The sequence below is a fragment of the Toxotes jaculatrix genome, chromosome 17 (genome assembly GCF_017976425.1).
Source record: "Toxotes jaculatrix isolate fToxJac2 chromosome 17, fToxJac2.pri, whole genome shotgun sequence".
NCBI classification, from domain to species: Eukaryota; Metazoa; Chordata; class Actinopteri; family Toxotidae; genus Toxotes; species Toxotes jaculatrix.
The window spans coordinates 18,888,028-18,913,494 of NC_054410.1; the positions used below are offsets into that span (position 1 = coordinate 18,888,028).

Sequence of the window (25,467 nt, forward strand, 5' to 3'; positions counted from 1 at the left end):
GTTTACTTTGAATCTAAAAAAAAAACCATTTGTTTCAGTAAGGTCAGTTCCATCTAGATAACTTATTATCAATCTTGTAGTCCAGTTAAGACATAACAAAATATACTGCACATAATTTGAAATGCCAAATACTGAATATGGCAAGAAATGGGGGACTGCCAGTAAGCCAGAAAAGAATCTGCAGTCAAGCAAAGCAGTGCTGGGAGCTAAATGCTAACATTAGCATACTAAGATGCTTACAGCAGCAATGCTAGCATGCATGTCTTTTGGAGAGCCTTTTGGGTTCGTCCTCTGGGAAACATGGAAGCCTACACAACCTTTCAAGCCACCCATCAGTTGTTGAACCACAGTCTGGACCAAAGTGGTGCACTGACATACTGAGAACAATAATAAGCCATGCTTTCTTCTCATGTTCTGTTTCTGAAGAACAGCTGCTAATTCCTAAAGTTGTTGAAATCACAAGTTACAAATACTGTAGTTCTTTAGAAAGGTTGCTGCAGTTTATGTCTTATGCACCTGGAAGAGCTGCTATGTTGTGACAAATGTATGATCTGGAACATTTCGCAAATGAACATTTATAATAAACTGAAATAGAGACAAAAACTTGCACAGGCAAACTTTGTAAACATTTTCTTCACATGCTATCTAATTTGACTAAGAATCAAAAGTCAGCAAAATAAATACTAAGTGCACACGTGCAAATAGGCAATACATGCCAGGAAATCTAAAGAAAATTATGAATGCTTTTTGGAGCTAATTTTACAAGCAGATTACAGTTTGCAGCACTATCCTGTAGATTTTAAAATCTGTGTGTTCACAGTAGCAGAGAGAATGGGAGATTGGTTACACAGTAAGTGGTGGCTGAATGCAACATGCAGTATTTGAGTGTCATAGCTTAAACAGGCGAATTTAAAAAGCAGATGAATAACAACTGGAAATCACAGGTTTTTCTCGGCTGGGGCGACTTCTAAGAACAGCTGCAGGAACACTGTTAACTTGGTCAACAGGCCTGGGCAGAGCTTGTAATGGATGAAGGGTATGTAGACTATGATTCCACTGAAGATAAATAAAGTCACATAGAGATATTCAATCTGAGGATTGTCAATGATGGGTGCCAGCACAAGGAATACTGCTGCAATGAGGACCAGGATGGGGAAAATGATGGGAACCTGGGAGACAGGGGAAGAGACAAACATGATAACAAGCTGTGATTTTCATGCAGGGTTAAAAAAAAATAGAGAAAAATGTGTGTGACACTGACCTTGTATGGCCTCGGGAGTTCTGGCTTCTTGATCTTGAGATAGAGGAGTCCAGACAGGGTGATGGCATAGAAAAACCAGGCAGTGAAACTGACAACAGCAATGAAGAAAAATGTCAGACAAACACAAACAGGTTGCATGTTTTTTTTTTTCTAAAGAAATAAAAGAAGAAATGCAGACCCAGCCTTCACCTGAAGAAGTTGACGATACTCTGAAAGTCTCCAGGGATCAGAACCACCAGAGAGATGAGAGTGGTGAAGATCAGAGCTGGGGATGGAGTCAGTCTGCGGACGTGAGCCATGGCCAGAATATCTGGCTACAAAACAAACACGACTCTGTGACAACAAACCTTATACTAAACAATCTAACATTTTTTCATAACATGAAGAGATTCTCACCATGTGTCCTTCCCTGGCTGCAACAAAGCACACACGGCCGCCGCTGAAGAAGGTCCCGTTCAGTGAACCAAAAGCTGACAGTGCTGCAGCCACGGACATGATCCACCCCCAGCTTCCTAACACCTTATTCCTGTGGGAAAAAGTGGAAGTTCTCACAAAACCTGCAACAGCTTCCACTCCGACTTTCAAAAGAAGCCTGCTATAAGTAGAACAAGTGTCAGGGGGGCTTGGTAACATTATTCTGATTTTTTTTTTTCAGTTTAAAGGGCTATTAGTGATTTCTAAAAAAGCCTCTTTCATAATTAGTTATTTTAACCTCAGAAACAACACATCTACCACAATCTGTGACATTAACATGTGCTGCCTTACCCCCATGTAACTGCTACGGCGCTGGAGGACATGAGCTCTTTGGGCGTCATTACAGTCAGGTAGCTCACGTTCACCAGCAGATACAAGCCAGTCACCAGAGAAATGGCTATCACAACCGCCCTCGGAAGATTGACCTGAGACAGAAAGACAACAGTTTTTAGTCGTAATACTGATGCTGAGATCTGGTTCAAAAAGGATTTCGGTAGAAGTTTGGAGTCCAGTGTTGAATGAAATGGTCAAAAAGTCTGAGTGTGACCTTCAGCATGCAGTGCTGCAAACATTTAGAGCTGAACCATGATTACAGATAGATTTGAAAACGTGGATTGTGGATATAAAGAAGAACAATCAAAATGCATCACCTGTGTATCGACTCATCACAGAGGATGGTACATAGAGGAAATTATGCATGAGGCTCTTCAAATGATTTAAAGCAGTGTGACTTGATAATACAATGTTCCCTTGAATATGACAATGATTCATACAAAGAATAAATCAACAACCAATCTCAAAACTGAATATTCAGGATCTGTCAGCTAAGAAGTAAATGTTTTATACACAAGAATTTACCATCGATCCTTGAATCAAGACACCAGCTGTCTTGAGGGACTGCTGCATTTTTAATAAATACACAATGCTACTATTTGCTCACTTAAGCACACAATGCACAATCCAGCTCCTCACAGTCTCACCTCTGGTCTTTTCAGCTCCTCAGTGACATAGTTCAAGTTGTACCATCCAGCATAAGACCAGAGTCCTTGATAAAAAGCCATCCCTAGAGTGCTCACAGAGTACTGAGTCCCTTTAAATGCGTTCTCAACTTTCAGATTTTCCACAATGACAGTGCTGCTCTGTATGAGTGCCACTATCCCTCCAATTACTATGAAGGCCAGTGCCAGCACTTTGGCCACCAAGAAGACCACCTGGATTCTGACAGCGATGCGGACATTCATGATGTTGACTATGGCAACAACCAGAATGCTCACAGCAGCAGCACACTTCACTACTAGCTGTGGAGGATGACAGTCGGTGTAAAAGGGTGCTGTGGCATACTCTGCAACACTAAGTGCCATTGCTGCTATGCCGAACGGCTTCACAACCAAGATAAAAGTGATGGCTGCAAAGAAAGCAGGAAATGAACCACAGATCCTCAGTATGTAGATGAAGTCCCCACCAGATTCTGAAATGACTGTCCCGAGCTCAGTGTACGACAGCGCTGCAAACATTGCCACAACTCCTGAGAGAGCCCAGATCACCAGACTTGCTCCAGGGCTTCCCACATAGGCCAGCACAAACTGTGGGGACATGAATATACCTGATCCAATCATTGTCCCCGAAACTAGTGCTATGCCGCCAATCAACCCAATTTCCCGTTTCATTTTCAGGGCTCCAGGTTCTTTCTCTGCCATGGCCACTCAGATCAGAGAGCACAAATTCAAGGCACTGTAGCTGTTATTCACCCTTACAGAGCAAACACCCAGACAAAGGAATAATCACGCAGCAGAGGAATATAAGCTGCACATATCAGAAATGTCTTGCAAAACAGTAACAGCTCATGGGACAGTAAAAACAATTCCCGGTAGGCTACTTGAATTTAATATTAACTCGGTTGTTGTTATAAATCACTGTATATCAACCTCTTGACTCAAAGTTCTCATCTTAACTTATCAGGCAATCGCTTATCTGGATATGATCATTCTGCTGTCAGACAACAGCAGCAGCTCTGTTGTGTTCTAACCTTGGCACTTGCACTCATTGTGTAATTTACTGTTTATTTAGCTTTGGTTATTTGTGTGAAATATAAACACAATGAGTGATTACTCAACAAGATCAATGAACAGTGAACGACAAGTATACAGTCTCTCTGTTTAGTATTTGCCAACAGCATATTTGTATTTTTCTTGTGAAACTGATGGAAAGTAAACTTTGAAACTCTTACTTCTGGATGCTTCAGCTCTTCAGTTAAATAATTCAGAGTGTTCCAGCCATCATAGGACCACAAGCCCTGATAGAAAGCAATACCAATGGAGTTGATGCCAACGTTTGTTCCCTCAAAGGAGTTGTCAAAGTTCTGCGTGTTGCCCTGGAAAAGCATCACAACACCTCCAAGTGCGATCACTGCCAGCGCCAGCACTTTGACTACCATGGAAACCACCTGGATGGTGGTGGACAAGCGGACGCTCAGACAGTTAACTATGGCCAGCAACATGATACCTCCCGCAGCCACGCACTTCACCACCAGTTGTGGAGGGGTGCAGCCACTGTAAAATGGGGCCACAACATATTCAGCAAAACTCAGGGCAATTCCTGTGGCACTGGCAGGCCGCATGACGATGATGAAGCTGAAGACAAACATGAAAGCCACCACTCTCCCTGCTGTCCGCAGCATGTAGATATACTCCGCTCCAGACTCTGGTATGACTGTGCCCAGTTCAGAATAACAGAGCCCCCCCAGCATGGCTATCAACCCACAGCAAGCCCATACAATAAGGCTAGCACCGGGGCTGCCAATAGTGGACAGCACATACTGGGGGGATATGAAGATCCCAGATCCTATCATGGTTCCAGCAATGAATGACACAGCTCCTATAATCCCCACTTCCCTCTTCAGATTGAGCTTCTCTCTGTCACTCTCCATTGTTTGAGAGCTGCTGCTTCCTCAAAGGCGTTCGCAGTGGACACTGGAGATGCACAGAAGAAGCTATAGTTATAGCTATACTATGTTGGGTAATGTTAGAGCCGTGTCCACGGTAGGAGGTGAAGTCACCCTTCAACAGCCACTAAACCAAGGTGTGGCGAGGCTGTTTGTCCTTGACTGCGCTCATTACTTCCAGCTGCATTCTATTCGTTAACAGTCACCTTTTCTACAGCAAATGAAATGATATTGATGTGTGTGTGTCTGAATCAGTGGCAGGAACATCTTTAGGAATGTGTGTAAATGAGTGGGAGGAGTTTGTCTAAAAAAATGTTTTTCAATGAGTTTGTTATTGTTTGTTCTGAAGTTACTGCTCAGCCACTGAGATTTTTCTGTTTGTCTGTAAAGTATTAACAAGACAGGGGCAAACGGAGGTTAAGCTGATTTCACTTCTCATTGCCCTGTTGTTTAGAAAAGATCTGTCAACTGAGATGACATGTTCTGCAACTGCCTCTTTCTTTAAGGCACACAATGCTCCACCTCCCCATTTAAATGTGGAGTTTGTGCTCTCATTTTATAGGGGGAAAGGTACGACAAATAACATTTCTCTAAAACAGACTGAATGAATGAATGAATAAATAAATAAATAAATACATCTAACATATATTTCTTCTAAATCTATCTCTGCATGCTTCTCCTTGTATTATTCAACCCTTAGTCCAAAATAAGGACAGATGGGATCAGATGACTGAACAAGACAAGTGTATAGAGAATGGATGGATTCATTTTGTTCCCTATTTATTCCTATACCCATTCATTTCTGATTTTCAGCAACAACATGTAATGAATGGGGCTGAGGTAACTCCAAAAAATGATGGACGCATGGTTCCAGTCTCCTGGCTTTACTTAAGAACCATCATCAGAGGCAGTTTGGTGTCAGGGAACCACAGCACATAAATACCACTTGTGCCAGCTGACGATGTCAGAGGCCTCCTCAGCTTGTTGATATGAGTTTTTCTATCTTACAAACAGAGGAAGCCTGTGACATCAGTCTAATTGACGCCATCAGTGGACATACCTGGTATTTATTACCTGTGGTTTCCTGACCCCAAACTGCTCCTGATGATGGCTTTTGCCACTGTAATTTATGGAGCAACTTTACTCTTGTAAGTTTGGGACACTTGCATGAAAAAGTCAAACTCCTTCTGAAAGCCAAGCTCCTCATGCTATCTCCAGAGTGAACCCAACCAGGAAAATGCGAATGTGATGTGACTTCTTGTTGTTAAAATGGAAATAGGTCTTTCTCTGGTTCTGCAAGGACCAGCCAGGAAGTAGCAATGACCACCTAAAAGACAGTTGTAAGCCACAGCTGTAAGCCATCTCCAAGTCCACAAGACAGATGTAGATTGGATGGATAAACTCCCATGATCTCTCAACTAATCGTGCAAGAATAAAGATCTGGTTTACTGATACATGGCACATGACACATGGACTGCTTATTGGCCCTACGCAATAATTCCTTCAGTGCAACACTTACTTACTTCAGGACGTTTCAACTCTTCAGTCACATAATTCAGATTGTTCCAGCCATCATAGGACCACAGTCCCTGGTAGAAAGCAATACCAATTGGATTGATGCCCACATTTGTGTTCTTAAAAGAGTCCTCAAAGCTTTCAGTGTGCCCTTTGATAAGCATCACCACGCCTCCAATTATAATAACTGCCAGGGCCAGGACCTTGGCCACCATAAAAAACACTTGGACTGACATTGAAAACCGAACGTTGAGGCAGTTCACAGAGGCTAGTGTTAGAATTGCAGCTGCAGCCACGCACTTCACCAGCAGCTCTGGAGGGGGGCAGTCTGAGTAGAAAGGAGCCACAACATACTGAGCGAAACTCAGCGCGATGCCAGCGACACCAGCAGGTCTCACAAATAACACGGAGCTGAAGATCAACATGAAGGCGACGACTGAACCAGAAGTCCTGAGGATGTAGATGTACTCTCCCCCTGATTCTTTTATGACAGTGCCCAGCTCAGCGTAGCAGGAAGAGGCCAGTATCACCAGTAAACCACAGCATGCCCACACCACCAAGCTGGCCCCGGGGCTGCCGATGGTGTAGAGCACTGTCTGCGGGGACATGAAGATCCCAGATCCAATCATTGTCCCTCCGATGAGGGACACGGCTCCCACCAGGCCTACTTCCCGCTTCAGGTTGAGCTTCTGTGTCTTGTCGTCCATAATCACAGCTGTTACAGACCATCTGCTGTTTGACTCCTTTACTACAGGAGAAAACTCTGTGGCCAAAGTCACTCTTGCAGCAACTCAGGGAGTTAATAATTATGTGGGTTGGTCATACAAATGAGTATTTACTGGAGGCCGTTTTGCTTTATCCCTTATCTTTTTTAAGGGGATCCTATGAGCACTGTGACGGCCTCATATCTTTATTTGGCTCTTCTGGTTGGCTGTGTTCCCTTATTTTGTTTCAGGAGGTCAGAGGTTAGAGCTGAAGCCCTGTCAGAGAAGCAGAACACCTGAGAAAACTGGTGTCCGAAATCTATAAATCATCCACATTCACGCATTCACACATCACCTACCTGGTCACGGACGTGTATTTTGGTATTTCACTCATACAAATAAAACTACAGACTATGTGTGGTTTCCCTCCTTTGTCACACACTTCTGAATCAGGCTGTGAAAACAACAAGAGTCAGATTATTTGGCAGATCATTCACATTAGAAGTACTACTTTCAATTCTCCTGCCTTAAAATTCCTAAAATGCTTTACCAGAAAACAAATGCAACAAATCTTTGATTCATTTCAAACAATTTTATATTGGGTACAAACAACCATAAAAACTATTAGCACTTTCAGGACAGGTGTTGCTATAAACACAAATGCTTATAAAATAAAGAGCATGAAATCGTTTGGATTATAAATGAAGATAATATATTTATACTGTATGCTGAATCTGGAAACAACCTGTGAGTGATGTTTTTACAACATCTTATCACAGTGATCAGCTACAACCTGATTTACAACCCACAGCAGTGTTTTATGATCTCGTTACTCTGTGGCTCGATGCCTCTGGACGACTTCCAGCTACAAGACGTCAAACAATACACGTTTTGTGGTTTGAGCTTCAGGTTTCTGATCTCAAACCAGGTGTTTTGCTACATGCCGTGTAACATGGCAATCGATTCACACCGACCTTCAGTGAGCAGGTTCATCCCTGTGTAATGGCTCAGATCCTGGTGAGACCTTATATGTACAGTTGATATCTGCCATGGTTTTAGTCCAGTGGTCCCTCTTTTATCTATCCAGCTCCATCAGGAGGTTTTATCTTCCCCGCCTGTAACAAAGAGGTGCACGGTCTTGTTTGAGTGCAGCATCTGTCCGGCTCTCTGGGCTCCGCTGATGGCAGCCAGTTTGTGTGCATCGTAGCGGGAGTAGATGGCAGTGCAGGTCCAGCTGGCTGCTTCACCCTGACCACCTGCCGCCAGCATGTTGCACACCTCGCTATAGAAGTGGGGGAAGGTGGGCAATCCATAAAATATCAGGTTCTGGATCCCTTTGATGGTGTACCTGAATAAAAGAAGTCAAAGATCAGGGTTTCTACCGGGCTCACCGAGTTAAGACTTTTAAAGACCTTTAAATACCACACAGAATAAAAAGTGTGTACAGCAACAGCCTGCAATCTGATACAAAAATATTTTATAACTATCACAGTTTTGTAAATTAAATTAAGATTTAGATTTTTTTAATACTTTGAGGTAAGTAGAAAAGTAGGTTTACACTCATGTTTGAGTAGACTAATTAAAAATACATCACTCTCAAGGACGAGCTGATTAAAGTCCTTGGCTCTTCACGTGATCACGAGTGAAGTGAGAGGTCTAACTTTTGAACTCTGTAAAAGAGATCACATCTGTTTACTACACCTGTTATCGCAGCTGATTGTGTTAGCTCTTAAAAACGTAATAAAGATTACTCTCTTTAAACCCTTCACTATTGATGGTGTGGGAGTGAATCCAGATCAAATACGGCACCAGAATTCAGTGTGCCCAGTTTGGTCCCCTTGAACAGTCAGTGTCTTTCAGCAGCACAACACTCCCTCTACCTGCTACAGGAGAGATTTACTAGCTGCCAGGCCTTCATTAATCGCTGGGTGAAAACCCAGAACCCAACACACGTCTGCAGGAGCATTAAGAAGGACTGACCTCTTGTAGAAATGGAAGCGTTCGGTAAAGAGCAGGAACTGTTTCTCCCCTTTCTGGAAGAAATGCCTGGCTCGAGACACCTCGGATTTGCTGGAATACTCGCAGATGCTGGCAAAGTTTATCTCCTCTTTCTTCATGTAGTTGCGCAATCGGACATAGTCGAAATAAGAGGGGATGTAGATCAGAGTGTGGGACATAACTGAGTCCCTGTACTGAGGCAGCACTTTATCTACAAAGAAGTGAAACCTATGGGTGGGATGGGAAACACACATGGATGAGGGTGATACACATGTCTGTCAGTGGTTTCACACTCTTCTACTGATCTACAGGAGGAGGTAATGCATCATTAAAGGCAGGGAAGTAGAAGACATTTAACTATTAAATACAGATCTAAGCAATACTTTATTCTCTGTTTGTTTACAACAAAACTTCACATGGCCCCTTTAGATGCATGTCTATCTTACAGAGTGAACACGTTCAGAAGTCTGGCTGTGGGAGGATCTCACCTTGAATCGTGGTCTATGAAGCTGTCAGAGGAGAACATCTGAAACACATGAGGCAGCTGAACCAACACCTGGCAGATGGAGCCTGTTTTTGGTATGTTCTTAGTAGAAATCTGAAATTAAAAAAAAAAAAAGATCCCAACATCAAATGACACTGAGGAGCCTTTCTTTAACAAAATACAAATAGAAATTAACAGCCAGTGACTTTGTTTTCACTCTCTATCTGCACTCAGTCTTCAGTCCTGGGGGGTATAAAGTGGAGTACCTGTCCACGGTAGTTGGCACAGTGTTTGGTAAGGATGTTGTTGATCTGTGGCTCCTGGATGGAGCTGAACACCAGCGTCTGCCTGTAGTGTCTGGCCCAGTTGTTCAGGTTCCACATCCTCACCCTGGAGAAGTCCACCCCATGGGAGTCCAGTGGCTGCAGGTTCATGTGCTTCATCACATGCTGGTGGGGGCCGAAGACATGATGTTTTATTAGAAATCCAATATGAAGACAATCCTCCACATTAGTAATTCATTAATCTGAAATAATCTCTCAAAGCTCCATCAATAAATGCTGAATGTTAACATATTTTGATTTATCACACAGTTGTTGGACAGCAGATGGAGATGGCTCCATCTGCAGTAATATGCCCTTTTGAATCTGTTCAGTCTTCCTACCAGGACATGCTCCCAGTTCTGCATGAGGAAGACATCCGCCTGGTCCACCACCAGCAGCTCGATGGAGGAGAGGAAGTCAAAGTCTCTCTTACTTTCTCCTTCAGCTCCCAGCACTGTGCGCAGGCCCAGGGGAGATGCAATGATGATGTCTGACGAGTAGAAGGGGGAATACAGACGCATACTGCTCCTCACAATGGAGATACCTGGTGCAGAGAGAGGACAACAACAGGTCCTCAGACCAACAAAAAACACTTAGGAGGTTCTCTAAAAGTGGGACAGCTTCTCTTTTTCTCCCAACTGTACCTATCCTGAAGTGATCATCAACATTGCCTGTGAAGACAGCGCTGTAATCATCTGGTCTCTTCAGATTAGGCGGCTGGTCATCCGCCTCTTCCCCAAACTCTTCCTTGAACCTCTTCTTGTTGTTGACCACAATCTTCTTGCCTTTGGTCTCCAGCAGGCTGATGAACGTCTGGACGACTCTCAGAGCTCCGCCTCGGAACGGCATGAGAATCAGCACCTGATACATCCATAAGCGTTATTACAACAAAGCAGCTGAGCAGAAGAGATCAAATATTGAGCTTTGAACATTTGATCAGTGATGAAGGGGGACAGCATTCATGCACCCAACTACATAAATAATCCAGTAACCCATACTGCTGCCGACACTCAAAATTAAAATCAAACATAATGCAATGAGTGAGTTACTCTCAGATCATTCCTGCACTTCATAAAACACAACCATAACTTCTCTTCAGGGTGAGATGTGATTTTGTTACTTACAAAAAAGCAGTGTGACTTGCAAGCAGCAGATAAAACTAACGATTTTCCAGTTTTTACTTGGTCAACTGAATTTATTTTCTAACAAAGACATTTTAATGCTAAAACAATGTTTCCATTAAATCTTAAGTTGTGCAATATGTAAATATCTAAACAGCAATGCATCTGAGGCACAGGATCCCTGAGCAGAATCATGAACATATTCACCGGAAGTCATATGTGTTAAAGTCTGATCCAGCCTGAGAACTGTGGGCAAAATTGCTTTACATAAACATATACAAAGAAGTGAAGACCCCTTCACTTTTTGCACACTGTACTGTGCTACATTCAATAACACACAATGACAAAGTGAAAACATGGTTTTAACACGAGAACTCAAAAAAGTGCACTTCAGTGGAGGCAGACTACTTATAGATGTTTAAAAATGTTAAATGAAGCTCTAAGGCTCTAAGAAGCCAAATGTAATGCAAACAATTGTTTTACCTTGGGTCGAGTCAGACCTTGGTCTCTGGGTTCATCCTGTGGTGCTGCTCCAGGTTTAGCCTGAATTTTCTGCTCCCTTAGCTGGGCGTTGTGAGCCAGGACCTGGGAGTTGGCCTTCAGTACATGGTTGAGAACATGGACGCAGTATGCACTGCGCACCTGAGGGCCCTTATTCAGAGGACACATCTCTGAGTAGTATAGGTCCTTGTAGGAGCCCATGAGGGCCAGCAGCTCTAGCTGGAGAGGGCTTATTTCTTCAGCCACCCCCTTAGGATCAGAGCTCTGGTTTAGATCCTTCCAGCGGGACTCCAAGAGTTTGTGGAAAACTGGGGGGCTTGTGTCTTTCTGAGGGCCAATGTGTCCAAACTTCTCCAGGGGACTGGTACAGAGCAGAGTGCCCAATTTTGGCCACTAAATAAAGGAAAGGCATAGACAGAAGCTGTAGTTAGTATACATTTTAATGATAAAAGCTCACAGGAGATTTCATTAAAAATGATGTAGTAAATACCCTGATCTGAGTCTTGTCTTTGCTGCCAGATGTTATTCTCTGCACATCCTCCTCATCAAGCTCCGTGTCCAAATGCTGTAAAAACATGTCTGCGAAGAGAAAATAAAAACAGTACAACGTGCTACCGTCAGCTCATATTCTCTGAAATTCAGTGAGAAGTTTAAAAAAATACATCTTTTAAATTTTCAAGTTACCAAACATTCAGTGTGTTGTATTTGGTAAAACCAACAGAAAACTTTTATTTTGAAGAGAAATAATTCCCTCCCCTCTTACCCTTGCTGTCTTCATGCTCTGCAGTGCCTTCAGAGTCCTCCTGATCTCCTTCACCCATAAAGTTGGTCTCCAGACAGAACTGAGACTCATGCTCCTTATCTATGAACTCTTCATTTCCTTTCTCCTTTTCCTCCTCCTCCTCCTCCCCTTCTACTGCCTCACTCCGAGCTTCATCTGCATCTGTAACTCCCTCCTCTCCCCCTTCGTCTTCATCACCATCTTCGCTGTCATCTCCCACTCCGTCGCTGTCCTCTACAATAAAAAGCACAATGGTATTCAGTCAAATGTAAATATAGTCTCAACAGGATGTTCAAGTGTTCTGGAAATAACTCACCTTCACCAAGAAGCTCTTCTTCTTCTTCCTCTTCATCATCAGAGCTTTCCTCCTCCTCACTCTGGTCGTTGCCACCATGTTGGCTGAGAGTTGAAAGAAGTTTCTGGTAGGCTGTTTTCTGCTCTGGTTCATCATCCTCTTCTTCTTCCAGCTCATCAGGCTCAGCTTCAGATTGTTCAGGGCTTGCTGGCTGTAACAGAGGTAACAGAGCACCTTTCACTTTGCATTATCGTAATACTGGTACAGTTCAAATATTTATAAAGAAAACTGTCTATCAATGAATGAACAGTCCAGAATTGTATAAACTGGGATTCATGACTTGTACAGTACTACTCACCAGTTCCACTATTTCAGTTCTTTCAGGTTTCTCATTGACACTGTGAAAAAAACACAAGGGGATATAAAACTATACAGACAACAAAGCTGCTGAATGGTTCTACAATATGTAAGTAAACTTTTATTTTATGCTACTGATAGTCTTGTAGTCTTTCTGCTTCTAGCCATTTTGCTAATTAGCTTAAGTTAAATACCACGTTAGGTATTCATTAACATTATATTAACAATGTTAGCTTGTTGTTCTTTACAAATAACTATAGCTAACATTGTCACCTGTATGTGGCTTAACTGTGCCACAGCCGCCTGAGAGTATCTTAGCTAGTCGGCTAACACAGAGGCTTAATTGCTCCTTTAACACGGGCCGGAGGTTGTTGTGCTACTTACACATCGTGAAATGGATGCTCCTCTCCAAACTCCTTCAAGTGTTTCTTTTGCTTCTTGGATAAATTTGTGAAAAGTTGCTTGTTCTGCCTCCTCTTCCCCATGTTGACACTGCGCTGCCACACGTGTGTCTCTCCGGCTTCGTTGGTGGTTGTCGCGGATCAGGGACACTGTGTTTCTGCCATCTACAGGAGCGGAGGGGAACTACAGCTTTACAGATTTCCATTCAGAGTTGGTGACATGAGACATGACAATATTTGCTTGATCTTTGTGTTCCATCATTCTAAAGAAATGAGATAAAACAATTAATATGAAATCATATCATTAAAATTCAGAAAACCATAGTAAACGATGGTACACCTTAAAGGTAAATACAGAGTACAGAGTAGTTGTTTTTGGACGTCCAATTCTTTGTGTGCTAAGTAATCATGCGTTTGAATAAACCCACTTTTTTCCTCTGTAAATTTGTTGTAAAAATATAAAATAAACTTTAATACTGAGGAAGAAAAGCAGAACACGTTCTCTATCTTCACTGTGATGCAAGTCAGGTCTGATATCTGTTGGGGCCCCTGGCTTAAAACCAACAATAAATCTTTGAACAATGGATTTGTCAGGATAAGTGATGAGAGAAAATAAAAGCTCCTGATCATTGTTCTCCTAACGGATTGTGCCAATTTAATGGACTTCTTGATTTCACTCCTGATTTGATGTCCACATAGCCCCACTGTAATCACACATTAGGTTACTGAGTAAACCCTTTGACCATTTCTCAGAATGCAACATCAGTGCAATTTTTAACGAGAAAAACTAGATTTATAACCTTTCTAGGTAACATACTCTCTAAAGCAAGTTGGTAAACATTTGATAAATTAGTGCTCTCAAGACTACTTCAGGGTCAGATGAGGGTACTGGAGGGTGCAGCAAAGGGCACAAAGGTTATCTGTGGTGCTTTGAGGGTAAATGTTCAGTCAGTGTAGCAGACCATATCCTGAGTGTCTGTCTCCTAAACACCAGGCACCACGTCTGTAGTCTATCAGATGTTTGAAAGCGAACCTTGATCAATTATTGAACATGGTAATATCAATTTACTGTTTGCCTGTTTTAGCTGTTACCATGGCAGAAGCTCATCTATTGTTAACCATGTAGGTGTCTGGTTTTTGTACTCGGGGTATTTTCAGCTCCTTTTGACGCGTCAATGAGGATTTTATTGTTTGATAATTGCATGCCACTATGGATTAGGCTGAAAGAGCGTGTCTGGCTTTTCTGAATGGGTTGTGAAACATGTATCTATTTTAATGGAGGGGCCAAAAGTGAAACAGGAGAAAGGAAAGGCTGTGAAAACAGTTCGGTTTAGAGTAGCATCTGCCAACAGCGGCCGGGTCTTGGCAGAGGTGTTCAAGGATGAAACGGCCTGGTGCGGCTCAGTGTTGGACTCAGTGGACTCTGACTGCACCAGCGCCCCAGAGGCAGAGCAGGGGAGCTCACCCCCCACCAGTGAGGCCAACAGCCACCTGAACGGTCTGGTGGTGGAAACTGCTGTGGACGAGAATGGCTGCGAACCCGATGACCTGCTTTTGTATGCCAGTGCCAAGAGAGAGATGCTATTCAGCAACAAACGCATCAATATCTGCAGCAAGAATGGGACCATACGAGGAGTGAGGAACAAAGTGAGCGCAGGCCAAGTGCTTTTCAATAACCTCTCCAACATGTACTCTGTAAGTAGCTCTGTATATATCTATAATCACATCATGTGCCACAAAACAATTCAAGGCTTCATCTTCCTGCATATGGCTGTCTTGGTTTTCACAGCCTTTGAGTTTTACTGTCTTTGTTTTTATAGGATTATAGTCCTCTGAAGATCGTTGACTCTGGCGAGGTGTTTAAGTTGTGACCTTTATTTTCTTTACCTTTAAGAGTTCCCTTCGTCATCAGAAAAGGAGACCCTGGGAGAAGGAGTAAACAGATTGGAAATAACAGTTTCACACGCTGTGATCAACAGGAAGAAACAGCCCTGCGGCTACAGATTGTCTTACAGTTTGTGTGTTTGCTCTACACCAGGACTCCTCACTCACAGTTACTGTAATTTACAAGCGTCTGGTTAAAAACCAACTCCTCCTATTACTTTAAAAGGAGCTTTACAGATGAACAATGGTCCAGTCTGTGCGAGATCTTTGATTCAGATTCATGGATAAAGAAACTGAGGCAGTGAAAAAACTCACAGTGATGTAGTTGTAAGTACATATGCACATCTTTTAACTATATATTTATACATTTGAACACATTTAAACCTCTCACATAGGTGTGAAACATCAGCAAACTGATATTATGTGTAAGAGTGTTTTATACATGCTATCAACTAAAATCATCAACACCAGGTAACCTAAACTAATCTGAAGAGATTTTTGTATTTTTTTTTCAAGACGTTGTCAGTGTAATTGTGACCCAGAATTTCATGTGTTTTTTTTTTTTTAATATTTGGTTGAGTCTCTTTTCTGGAATATTGCTGAATTATGTGAACATACATGTTTTTGTAAGCATTTTTAAAAGATGTTCATACTAGATTAGGTGTATGCTTCATATTATGTTTAATCAATAATTCCACTTGTAAATGCTGACTATATAGACCTTTGTTTTCAGAGGTAGTTATGTACTTCTCTTACCTTACAGTAGATTTAATGTTTGGTACACTGGTTTCTGGAAATAGTTGCTGCCTTGTTCATTACATTTATTAGGTATTTACAAATGTTTTAAAAACCTTTAACACATTACTAATGGAACTGCTGGTATTCATATTTAATTTCAACAGCTGTAAATCAGTAATGGAAATTGTGTAGTTTCTTTCTTCTCTCTTTGTTGGCTCCATAAAATACAGCAGCCCACAGACATTATCTCCAAGATGTGTTTATTCTCAGCTTACAACACAGCACACATACAAAGTGATGCACATGTAGATCATTGCTGTAATGAGGTTTACTCCGCTTCTACTCACCTGACCTGAAATTTGACACTTCTGACTGTGAGATCATTTCTGTTTTGGGGGTTTCATGAGTCTTCATTAAGGCCAGAGCACTTAAAAAGTAGACTGTGGTGTTGCTGTGTTATAAAAAAACTCAACAAAACTGATTGAGTCAGATTTAGTGTGGGTCAGTTCATTATGAAAGTTCAAGTTAAGTCGGTACTTAAATACAAATTTGAGATACTTGTTTTTATATTAACCTCAGTATTTGCATTTTATGTTATATAATGTTCCCACAAACTGTTTACATATTGTGGATTTTGTATTACATTTCCCTCCAGCTGCAGCAGCATTACAGTGATTCTTTTATTTTGTAAGGCTTAAAAGGGGAAATCCACCCCAAAATCAGAAAGACATTTCATTTCTTTAGTATTGGTTTTGATTGGGACACATATCAAAATTTAACAACTCACAGCCATGAGCTCTACATTCAAATAACATTCCTTTGCATGTAATAGTATTTATAAAAAAATCAATGAGCAGCCAGATTCAGTCATCAGCATGGATCACTGTTAATGGACTACCTCCAGAAGAGTCACCTGATCAACAACTGACGCTCTGATCTCCAGATTAGCAAAAGGGTTGTCTGTTTTTGTGCATATATAAATATATATGTTGACTTCACCGCCTCAAACTCAGATTGAGACCGACAATTAAAGACAGACAGTTTTAGGGTGGACTTTCCCTTTAAGTGACAGTTTTTATGCAACATCTCACCGTACACACCTGCCTCAGTCAGCACCATGGACAGCGACCCTGTCAGCCCTCCATAGCCAGCCCGTCACACGCTGAGGAGCGTACCGTGGTCCCTGGGGAGCAGGGCATGCTCATTTGGTAACGACGACCAGCTAATACAGCATAATCTACGATCATGTTACTGCGGCACTGACAGCTAAACCGTAGCGGGCAGGATGCAGGGTTTCCCATAGACTCACCACCGCTTTTTTTTGCATTTTCCAGCCAACGGAAAGATCAGCTTATTTTTTTTGGGGGGGGGGGGGGGGGTTTCGCCGATCAGCATGCCTCCGTCGACCTCCCTCGGGCTTTTCTTCTTGTGGAGTGCCTCCAAATGATAGCAGATATGTAAACGTACCGCCTGACAAGTAGCTCGTCTTGGTTGAGGGACGCCGCAGAGCAAGGTAGTGAAATCTCTTCCTCTTCCTACTCCACGCCCTGTCATTATTATCAATAGCTGCCCAGCACCATGTCCCCTCCAGCATCGGCGGCTGCGACGGCGAGTGAAAGCAGCACGACCACCGTTTTCGAGGAGGACACCAGAGAGGAGGTATTATTTTCTAACATCACCTAACCTCATTCGAGCAAATGCCTTTTGTTATTGCTCTGTTTGTCAGCTCCTGTCGCAGAGCGTTAATGAATCCATGTGCGTGGTGTGCAGGCTGTAACACACACTGCAGGTGCAATTATTTTCCAGGGGTTTGGGATTATTGGAAATTCTCCTTAGGTATAATTTGGGATGGGGGAGTTATGTTATCTTATAGCCTGCAGTGATACATTTACAGTAAAATGCAAGTACATGTTATTACTAATTATTCAACCAGTATCTTCACCTGTCTTTCATTTCTTATTTCCTGTAGTGGGCCTGTAGCTCAGTATCTCCTCTTTATATCTTTTTTTAAACCTGTCAAACAGCATAGCATAAAATATCCACAGAGCTGAAACCACTGTCCTGTTTCCCGCTGTCTGTGGACTGATTGTCTTGTGTTGGGTGCATGACCCATTCATTAATTTTAGTCCAAGTCTGTTAAAAATCCTGAGTGTGTGACAGATGTTACAGTGTGCCGTGTGGCATTTAAGTAGGTAATAAATTATATAATAACCGTCTTTATCACCTCCTCCTTTTGTTTTATTTGTGCTTTGATTCAATAGCAAAGACCTCTGAAGCAATCTCTGAGCAAGTCCCTATGTCGGGAGAGTTTCTGGAAATGCCTGCTCCTGTCCGTCCTCATGTACGGCTGCATGGGAGCCATGGTCTGGTGTCATGTCACCAAGGTGACCCGCCTCACCTTTGACAGTGCCTTCAAAGGGAAATCCATGATGTACCATGACACCCCCTGCTCTGATGGCTATATCTACATCCCTCTGGCCCTACTGGGCATGCTCTATTTAGTCTATCTTGTGGAGTGCTGGCACTGTCATGTGAAGAATGAGCTGCAGCACAAAGTGGATGTGGAGGGCATCTATGAGCGCATCCAGAGGATGCAACAAGCTAAACCCTGCATCTGGTGGAAGGCCATAAGCTACCACTATGTTCGGCGAACTCGGCAAGTCACACGCTACCGCAACGGAGACGCTTACACTAGCACCCAGGTTTACCATGAACGTGTCAACACCCATGTGGCAGAAGCTGAATTTGACTACAGTCACTGTGGTGTTAAAGATGTTTCCAAACAGCTGCTGGGATTGGAGAAGTCTGCTCTCACAAAGATGCGCTTCACCAAGTGCTTTAGCTTTGCCAACGTAGAGTCAGAGAACTCCTACCTTACACAGCGAGCAAGGTTTTTCACCGACAATGAGGGCCTTGATGACTACATGGAAGCCAGGGAGGGCATGCACCTGAAAAACATTGACTTGAAGGAGTATGTCCTGGTGCTGTCTGACCCAGAGCACCACCCCTGGTATCTGTCCCACTATGTCTTCTGGTTTGCCTCATTCCTCACGTTCTCCTGGCCTCTCAGAGTCTTCACAGAGTATCGTACTGCATATGTCCACTATCGTGTAGAGAAGCTGTTTGGGCATGATTACCTCCCCGTGACTCCATGTGACGATCGGCCATATTGGCGCCGTATCCCTCGTGTTAACACCATTGACAGTACTGAACTGGAATGGCACATTCGATCCAACCAGCAGCTGGTTCCCAGTTACTCAGAGGCTGGCCTGATGGACCTGGCCCAGTGCCCGTCCAGCTTCAGTGGGATCCGTCAGAATTGTGAGCGCTGCCATAGAGCCATCAGCTGCTCCTCCGTGTTCTCCAGGAGCGCCCTCAGTATCTGTACCGGGGCCAGCTCCCGCATCCCCTTCAGCGGCAGTCGGTTCTCCTTGGCCAGGCGCTATGGCTCCCAGCGCAGCTGCTTCTGGAGGAGCGGCAGTTTGGATGACCATGAGAGCCCCAGTGAAAACACCCGCTGTCTATCAGAGCGTCTCACCACAGATGATGAGGAACCCCCAGACTATGAGGATGCACTTTGCTACCCAGTGCTCATTGTCCACTGCAGCGAGAACTGCCACAACCACAGGTCGTTCCACAGACATGGCTCCTGTGTGGAGACTTCTCTATGACTATGCAGTCACTGACAAAACACAGTGGCATTTCTGTAGCATACAAAGACTTTGGACATCAGACACAGAGTGTGCGAACAAGTCTTAATGTGAGATACACAGATTCGTGTTGTATTGCCATACTATCTGAAACAAATGTCTGAATCCTGAATGTGTGACTCACCAAAGCAATAACAGTGATTAGTGAGTGGAGAACAAAGCAACAATGGTATGTGAAACCACCAGGGCACGCGCACACACACACACACACAGAAAAAATATATCTGTCTGGCTTCCTATGAAAACCAAGCAAGGACTGTTACACTGTACATCATTGCCATAGCTTCTAAGATCTTGTATGTTCAGTTCATATGAAACTGAAACTGAAACTGAAGCTGCAGTTACCTCATAAGACCTTTACAGAGGCCACGGAACAGATGGACAGGTTTAAAACATCTCATCCATTCACTGAGATCTCAGCAACACAAACACACCAGAAATGACAGAGAAAGCTCAGATCAGATAAAGCTGGAGCTGCTTTTTATAATTTTATCATGAACAGAATCATGAAGCGTTTCTACATGTTTAACTTTCTTCCAATTACAGCAATAGTCGCGAAACGTAACGCCATCTTCGCAAGAGAAAAGGTAAAAGGAGGCATACAAATCAAATGCAGTGGGTTGGGCTTATGCGCAAGTGGAAACCTCCAAAAGAGACAAATGAGCTCTTGGATATGCTCACTCATTGTTATACTAATGTGATTTTTAAAAAAAAAAATCATTACTTACGTTGTGATGAAGTGTTGTAATTTACTTTTTGGTGTACCTGCTGGTTTTTATTTTTGTTTGTTATCAACAATGCCTCATCCATTTCTTCTTCAGTTTGAGACTTTCTATATTTCCCAGAATGCCTTTTGACAACTGCAGATAACAGCTATAGGCTGATTTTCAGCTGTGGGTTTTATGTGTTGGTGGTATGTGACATAAAGATAGTAAAAAGAGAGTGACGACTGTTCTAATTGAGAATAATTCAGACTTGTGCCCCTGACTCAGAACAAACCTGTCTTGAGGCTGCTTTGCATTCTGGTCTACTGTGGCGACTGTGGGATGGAGAGTTCGGTATGATTGTTACACTTCTTTTGCAGTGGATTTCTCCCTGTTTGACTGTCGACTGTTGGTGCTAAATGGCAGCTGTAGAGAGAAACATCCCTGTCTTTTGGATGTTGATGGACTAACACCTAATCATGATGTTTACAGTTGATGCTTTTGACACAATTTCAACCACAAACCTCCGCTGTAGATGTTGGAATTATCGCAGTGTGATGACACATTGCCACAGCTTGGGAGTCTGCAAGGAAACAGGAAACAACGAAAAAGGATCAGAGGGGCTTTTTAATGATGTTAAGGTGTTTCAGGGAGGATTTCTGCTTTAACGTTTGATTAATTTGTGTCGACTGACCCAGAAACGGGAAAAATGCTGGAGCGCTAAAACTGTCTAGTCCTATGAGCCTTTACCATGACAAACTAAAACACAGTATGAAAATCCATCAACCATGATCAATTAAGCAAGTACATCAGTGTTTCTAACATTTTTGTCTTAAATTTGACTTTCTTGCTGCCTACTGCCACGACAAAACCTGCCTGCGACTGTGGTACAAACACACAAACATGGCATTACATTAATCTCACAATCGGACAAGACATGGGCAAGTTTACACAGAATCTGCAATACATTTGATCAGGTGGATATTAGTCACTACCATTAACATCTGTCAAACAGCAAAACAGTGTGAATTTAGCCTCATAAAGATCATAAGGTCAATAAATTCATGCTCAAATTTGCATGATTTCCTTCTGCTAAGACAATGTGTTGAAACATACCTGAATGTAAACCACCAGCATATATGATATACTGTAGTTATGTCCATTATGTGTCCATAGTAAAAGGAACAATGCTCCATTTTTTTAATATGTACAACACTGATTTCACTGTCCAGTGTATACTGAGTGTGCTCAGAGAGTCAAAAAAGCATGACATACTCCAACATGTGACCATGTTTCCTAAAGACTTTGGGTGATGACATTAGAGTTATCTGGAGCATCCCTGACTCTTTCTGAATAGAGTTTACTGGCAGTATATGCAAGGATGTTTACACATGGACATCATACAAACTTTATAATACTGACTTTTTTTTTTGTAACAGGAACATATTGTATGCATCCTAGCAAATGACACCTTGTTCTTATATTCTTTTCAATAATGTAGTGACACCAGTATTATGCACTTGAAGTGACACTATAGACATTATGAATTGTAGTGAAGCTGAATGTTGATGTAAATTCCCTTAAAGTAATAAAGAATTAAATATTATATTGACAAGTACATAACTGCTCAGACATAAACCAATACACGACCACTTAAAGCTTCTTGTAAAATGTTAAAAATGTTCTTGTTGTCATTATAATCGAATGGGCTGTATAAATAACTTGATTAACTTTTCAAATATGTATTCAAATTTATCTCATGCTGGATTAATAAAAGTTGCAATAAATGTCTGGGGCAAACCCATGTATATTTAAAAACTGTGTCTGGCTTGGATCCTCAAACTCACTGGGAAAGTCTGGATCGGGAGAACGTGTACTGAGGAGCTGCTTAATGGACACTGATGGGCCTTTTTCACTGACTTTTTGACATGTCACAGCAGGAAAAGCAGAGGTGTGAATAATAAAATTAATGATAGCTGAATTCCATTTAGCCGCTTCGGTTTCAGGGACCTGGTATTGTGCGTGCTGGCTCACAGTCACACTGTCATGGCTCACTGGGACTTTTAAACAGAACAGAGCCATTGTTAATGTTAATGGTGACACCTGTGCTTTTCCCACTGTGACAACCCAAAATGTGTGCTGTGGAAAAAGGCCTACAAAAAACAGAATGTGTTTAAATGCTGTGTACTTTTCCTGTTATAGTAAGAGCTGAAATATATATATGTATATGTATATAGATAGATATAGATATAGATATACTTTAAATTAAACTTTCTGCTACATTTTATTTTTCCTTCTGATGAGACTTACTTTGCATTCCTTTTTAAAACTACATGACTGAATAATATATTGAAAATATCAATTAAAATATCTTCAAATGTTTGAAAATCCCATGATGATCATTGTGTAAATCTTTTACACAGTGGCACACACTCAAAACATTAATAAACAGGTGCACTCATTCAGCAAAGAATGAGATTACCCATTTACCTTTATAATGACAAGCATTAAAGTCAATTCTAGTCCTTCAATTTATAACTCACATCCAAACTGTGTGTGTTTACACTAGCATGTCAGCTTGGATTGGCTGACTTATTATAGCAGACTGAGTGGGCATTTTGCAAGATCTGCCACTGAGTCATGACATCGGCCTGACTGTCTGTGCTGTTCTCCTCCAGTGCGGCAGGTGGCAGCACATTTGCATCTGCTGGCACACAAGTAAGCAGCCAGAGGAGGCGACTCAGTACAGTAACAAGCAGTAAAAGGTTATTCCATAGGTGAGTGGACTGCCACTTAATAATTTCACATGAAGACCTCCATATTTAACATTTAGCAACTTGAAACTGTCTAAACAGGGGTTGTTGGTTAGCAAGCACGTGGTGGGTTGTACGGGTCCATGAGCATACAGAAGAAAAGTAAAGCTAGCTAGCTGCAACTGCTTCGGCTCGGTGTCAGCTTCAGCCTGAAAAACATCAACCTCGGTCAATCACAGACAGCCAATATATGAAATTATGGCGAAGAACTACACAAACAGCAGCTAATATCAGAAGACAAAAGAGAATGTGCTACAAGTGGGATAACGCTACCTTCAATAAATGTTTGATGTCTGTTGGTGTCAAGCATATAGGCATAAAAACATCACTTCCGACATCAAAAAACTTAACATAAATAGTGAAGCTAATGTTTGTGCATTTCATATTATCATTGTTTTGTAGAGTAATTATTGCAAAAGTCTTAAATGTAAACTTTATTACAACATAACTGATAAAACCTGAGGCTAGAAATAAAATGAGGCTTTTATTCTGAAGGTACACCTCGCCTGTGTTGGCTAGTGCTGCAGACTTTATGATCCAAATAATCTGACTTTTCAGTTGATAGAGAAACGTAAAATTTATCTAATTAGATAGCACGATAGGTAGTGGGGAAACTATTGGATAGAACGGAAAATTATGTAAAAGCAAACGGAAAATAGTGAACATTACAGTTCATTCTTAATCTTGGAAAAAGCAGTGGACAAGTCATTTTAAGAGGCAATTTACAACATAGGCTCCTCAGTCAGTGATTGTTAAGCCTGTTTACCCGAGTATACCACGATAACTTTTTAAAATTAAATCAGTTTATTAAATTTGTCACAGGGAGCTCACTAATTTTGCTTCCAAATCTCCAAATGTTTTTCTAGTGACTGGGCGGAGCGTCAGCATGCAGAATTTGGTGGTGCAGGCTCTTGCCATGAGGCAGCTAGGGAGGCTGAACCCCCGCCACCTGCTGGCTGCTGGATATGCACTGAGGCACACAGAATGGTGTCCTAGGACCATCCATACACGCCAGCTGTGGGGCTGCTCGGCATTCCGTGCACATGGCTTTCACAGGCTGGCTTTCCACAGCAGAGACCCTGTCAGGAGTTGGTCTGTTCATCATCTGAGGTTCAAAAGCAGCAAGAAGAAAGGTGCTGCTAGGAGAGCACAGGAGGAGGAGGAAGACGAGAAAGAGAAAGACCCAGAGGACAGTGATTATGAAGATGAGCTGGATGAGGACCCAAATCAACCAAAGGACTATAAAGATGTGGAAAAACATGTGCCATCTTTCCGGTATGATAGCATCATGAAAGCTGGCCTGGACATATCCCGCAAGTAAGTCAGTGCATGTGCACTTCTGTCTACTGTACAGATCTATCCTTTATAGCTGATTTATTGTATGACCAATATCAGCTGTAACTTGTAAACAGCAAAGCCCCCTTTCATCCCATAACTGAGTAAAGTGTTTCCTTTGTTCTGTTATAGTAAAATTGAAGATGCCTTCTACAACCACAAGCTCAGGCTAAATGGGCAGAAACTCATCAAGAAAAGTAAAGCGGTGAGTGATGCGTGATTACAAATAACATATTCTTGCCCTTAATTATCACATTTACAATCTTTCTTATTGGGCCTTTAATTCATTTGATGTCACTCATATTTTGTTCTGCATTCAGGTGAAAGTTGGGGACACCTTGGACATAGTACTGTCGGAGAGCCAGGAAGGAAACACTGTTACCCTAATGAGAGTCATCATCAGAGAGGTTTTGGGTGAAACCACTACAACAGAAAAGTACAAAGTTGTCCTAAGACGCTGGAAATGTATGCAGCTTTCCAAGGATGAAGCCTTTAAGCCATGAACTTGAACAGGACAGTACTGACTGTAATACCAAGGCCCAGTGAGGACAACAGTGCCGAGAAATGCTATCAAACGACTGGCAATTTGAGTGGTCTCCAACAAGTTGGATCTAGAATTGATTATGATGGGATAATATAAAGATGAACAGTTCTCAGTAGCTGTAGACAATAAGCAGTTGGTTGAGAGAAAGGTTTTGTATGTTTACTTTTTCCCCACTATACTGTGCAACTCCCCTAGTAAATGTGCACTTTGAAGTTTGGAAATTTGAAAATTATGTCATGATGAGTGTTCATCTGACTCTGTAACTTAGGTATGTTGTCCTTTTACTTCATTTTCCCATTTTTTTTTAAATCAAAGTAAAAACAGAAAATGGAAAGTAGAACCAATGCTCATGTTACATAGCACAAAGGTTATTCACGCACTGCTACACTGAAGTTGGGAAATGTTCAGGATTCAGGAAACAGGACACCTTTCCCTCCCTGGGTGTGTGGTAAATAAACATATGCATCAACTAAATGTCTAAATTTATATCTCAGTTATTCAAAGTTGATCAATATTTTGACACCATTAAACCACAGTGATTGTCCCATATGTCCTAATTAGACACCTCAACAGGAAATTTAAA

The 25,467-nt window shown here is 42.1% G+C and overlaps 5 protein-coding genes across 6 annotated transcripts; 2 read left to right on the forward strand and 3 right to left on the reverse strand.

The window, feature by feature from the left end:
• Positions 1-47: 47 nt before the first annotated feature.
• LOC121196999 (b(0,+)-type amino acid transporter 1-like) lies at positions 48-4,882 on the reverse strand. Its single transcript, XM_041060299.1, has 6 exons — positions 3,963-4,882; positions 2,027-2,160; positions 1,658-1,787; positions 1,451-1,575; positions 1,262-1,349; positions 48-1,169 (listed from the first exon to the last, which is right to left on the reverse strand). The coding sequence occupies exons 1-6, from the start codon at positions 4,659-4,661 to the stop codon at positions 939-941; spliced, it is 1,407 nt and encodes a 468-aa protein (XP_040916233.1). The 5' UTR covers positions 4,662-4,882; the 3' UTR covers positions 48-938.
• On the reverse strand, positions 2,553-3,795 carry LOC121197002 (b(0,+)-type amino acid transporter 1-like). The gene has a single exon (XM_041060305.1). It carries the CDS (start codon positions 3,430-3,432, stop codon positions 2,704-2,706), a length of 729 nt encoding a protein of 242 aa, XP_040916239.1. The 5' UTR covers positions 3,433-3,795; the 3' UTR covers positions 2,553-2,703.
• Positions 4,883-6,950: 2,068 nt separating the features above from the next.
• Positions 6,951-13,274, reverse strand: utp25 (UTP25 small subunit processor component). 2 transcript variants are annotated; one of them, XR_005896213.1, is made up of 13 exons: positions 13,140-13,274; positions 12,757-12,796; positions 12,420-12,609; positions 12,086-12,337; positions 11,813-11,901; positions 11,305-11,715; positions 10,345-10,561; positions 10,042-10,244; positions 9,644-9,826; positions 9,382-9,491; positions 8,876-9,121; positions 7,870-8,243; positions 6,951-7,349 (listed from the first exon to the last, which is right to left on the reverse strand). XR_005896213.1 is itself a non-coding variant. In XM_041060298.1 (12 exons), the coding sequence occupies exons 1-12, from the start codon at positions 13,238-13,240 to the stop codon at positions 7,988-7,990; spliced, it is 2,298 nt and encodes a 765-aa protein (XP_040916232.1). In that variant the 5' UTR covers positions 13,241-13,274; the 3' UTR covers positions 7,473-7,987. The 2 variants fall into 2 exon arrangements, 1 of the variants encoding a protein (XP_040916232.1); XM_041060298.1 differs by lacking the exon at positions 6,951-7,349 and having other exon boundaries at positions 7,473-8,243.
• A 4,082-nt stretch (positions 13,275-17,356) lies between these two features.
• On the forward strand, positions 17,357-19,449 carry LOC121197463 (transmembrane protein 151B-like). Its single transcript, XM_041061076.1, has 2 exons — positions 17,357-17,437; positions 18,040-19,449. The coding sequence occupies exons 1-2, from the start codon at positions 17,357-17,359 to the stop codon at positions 19,447-19,449; spliced, it is 1,491 nt and encodes a 496-aa protein (XP_040917010.1).
• A 3,456-nt stretch (positions 19,450-22,905) lies between these two features.
• On the forward strand, positions 22,906-25,346 carry mtres1 (mitochondrial transcription rescue factor 1). Its single transcript, XM_041061300.1, has 4 exons — positions 22,906-22,969; positions 23,872-24,322; positions 24,473-24,545; positions 24,661-25,346. Exons 2-4 carry the CDS (start codon positions 23,892-23,894, stop codon positions 24,841-24,843), a joined length of 687 nt encoding a protein of 228 aa, XP_040917234.1. The 5' UTR covers positions 22,906-22,969; positions 23,872-23,891; the 3' UTR covers positions 24,844-25,346.
• The last annotated feature ends 121 nt before the right edge of the window (positions 25,347-25,467 follow it).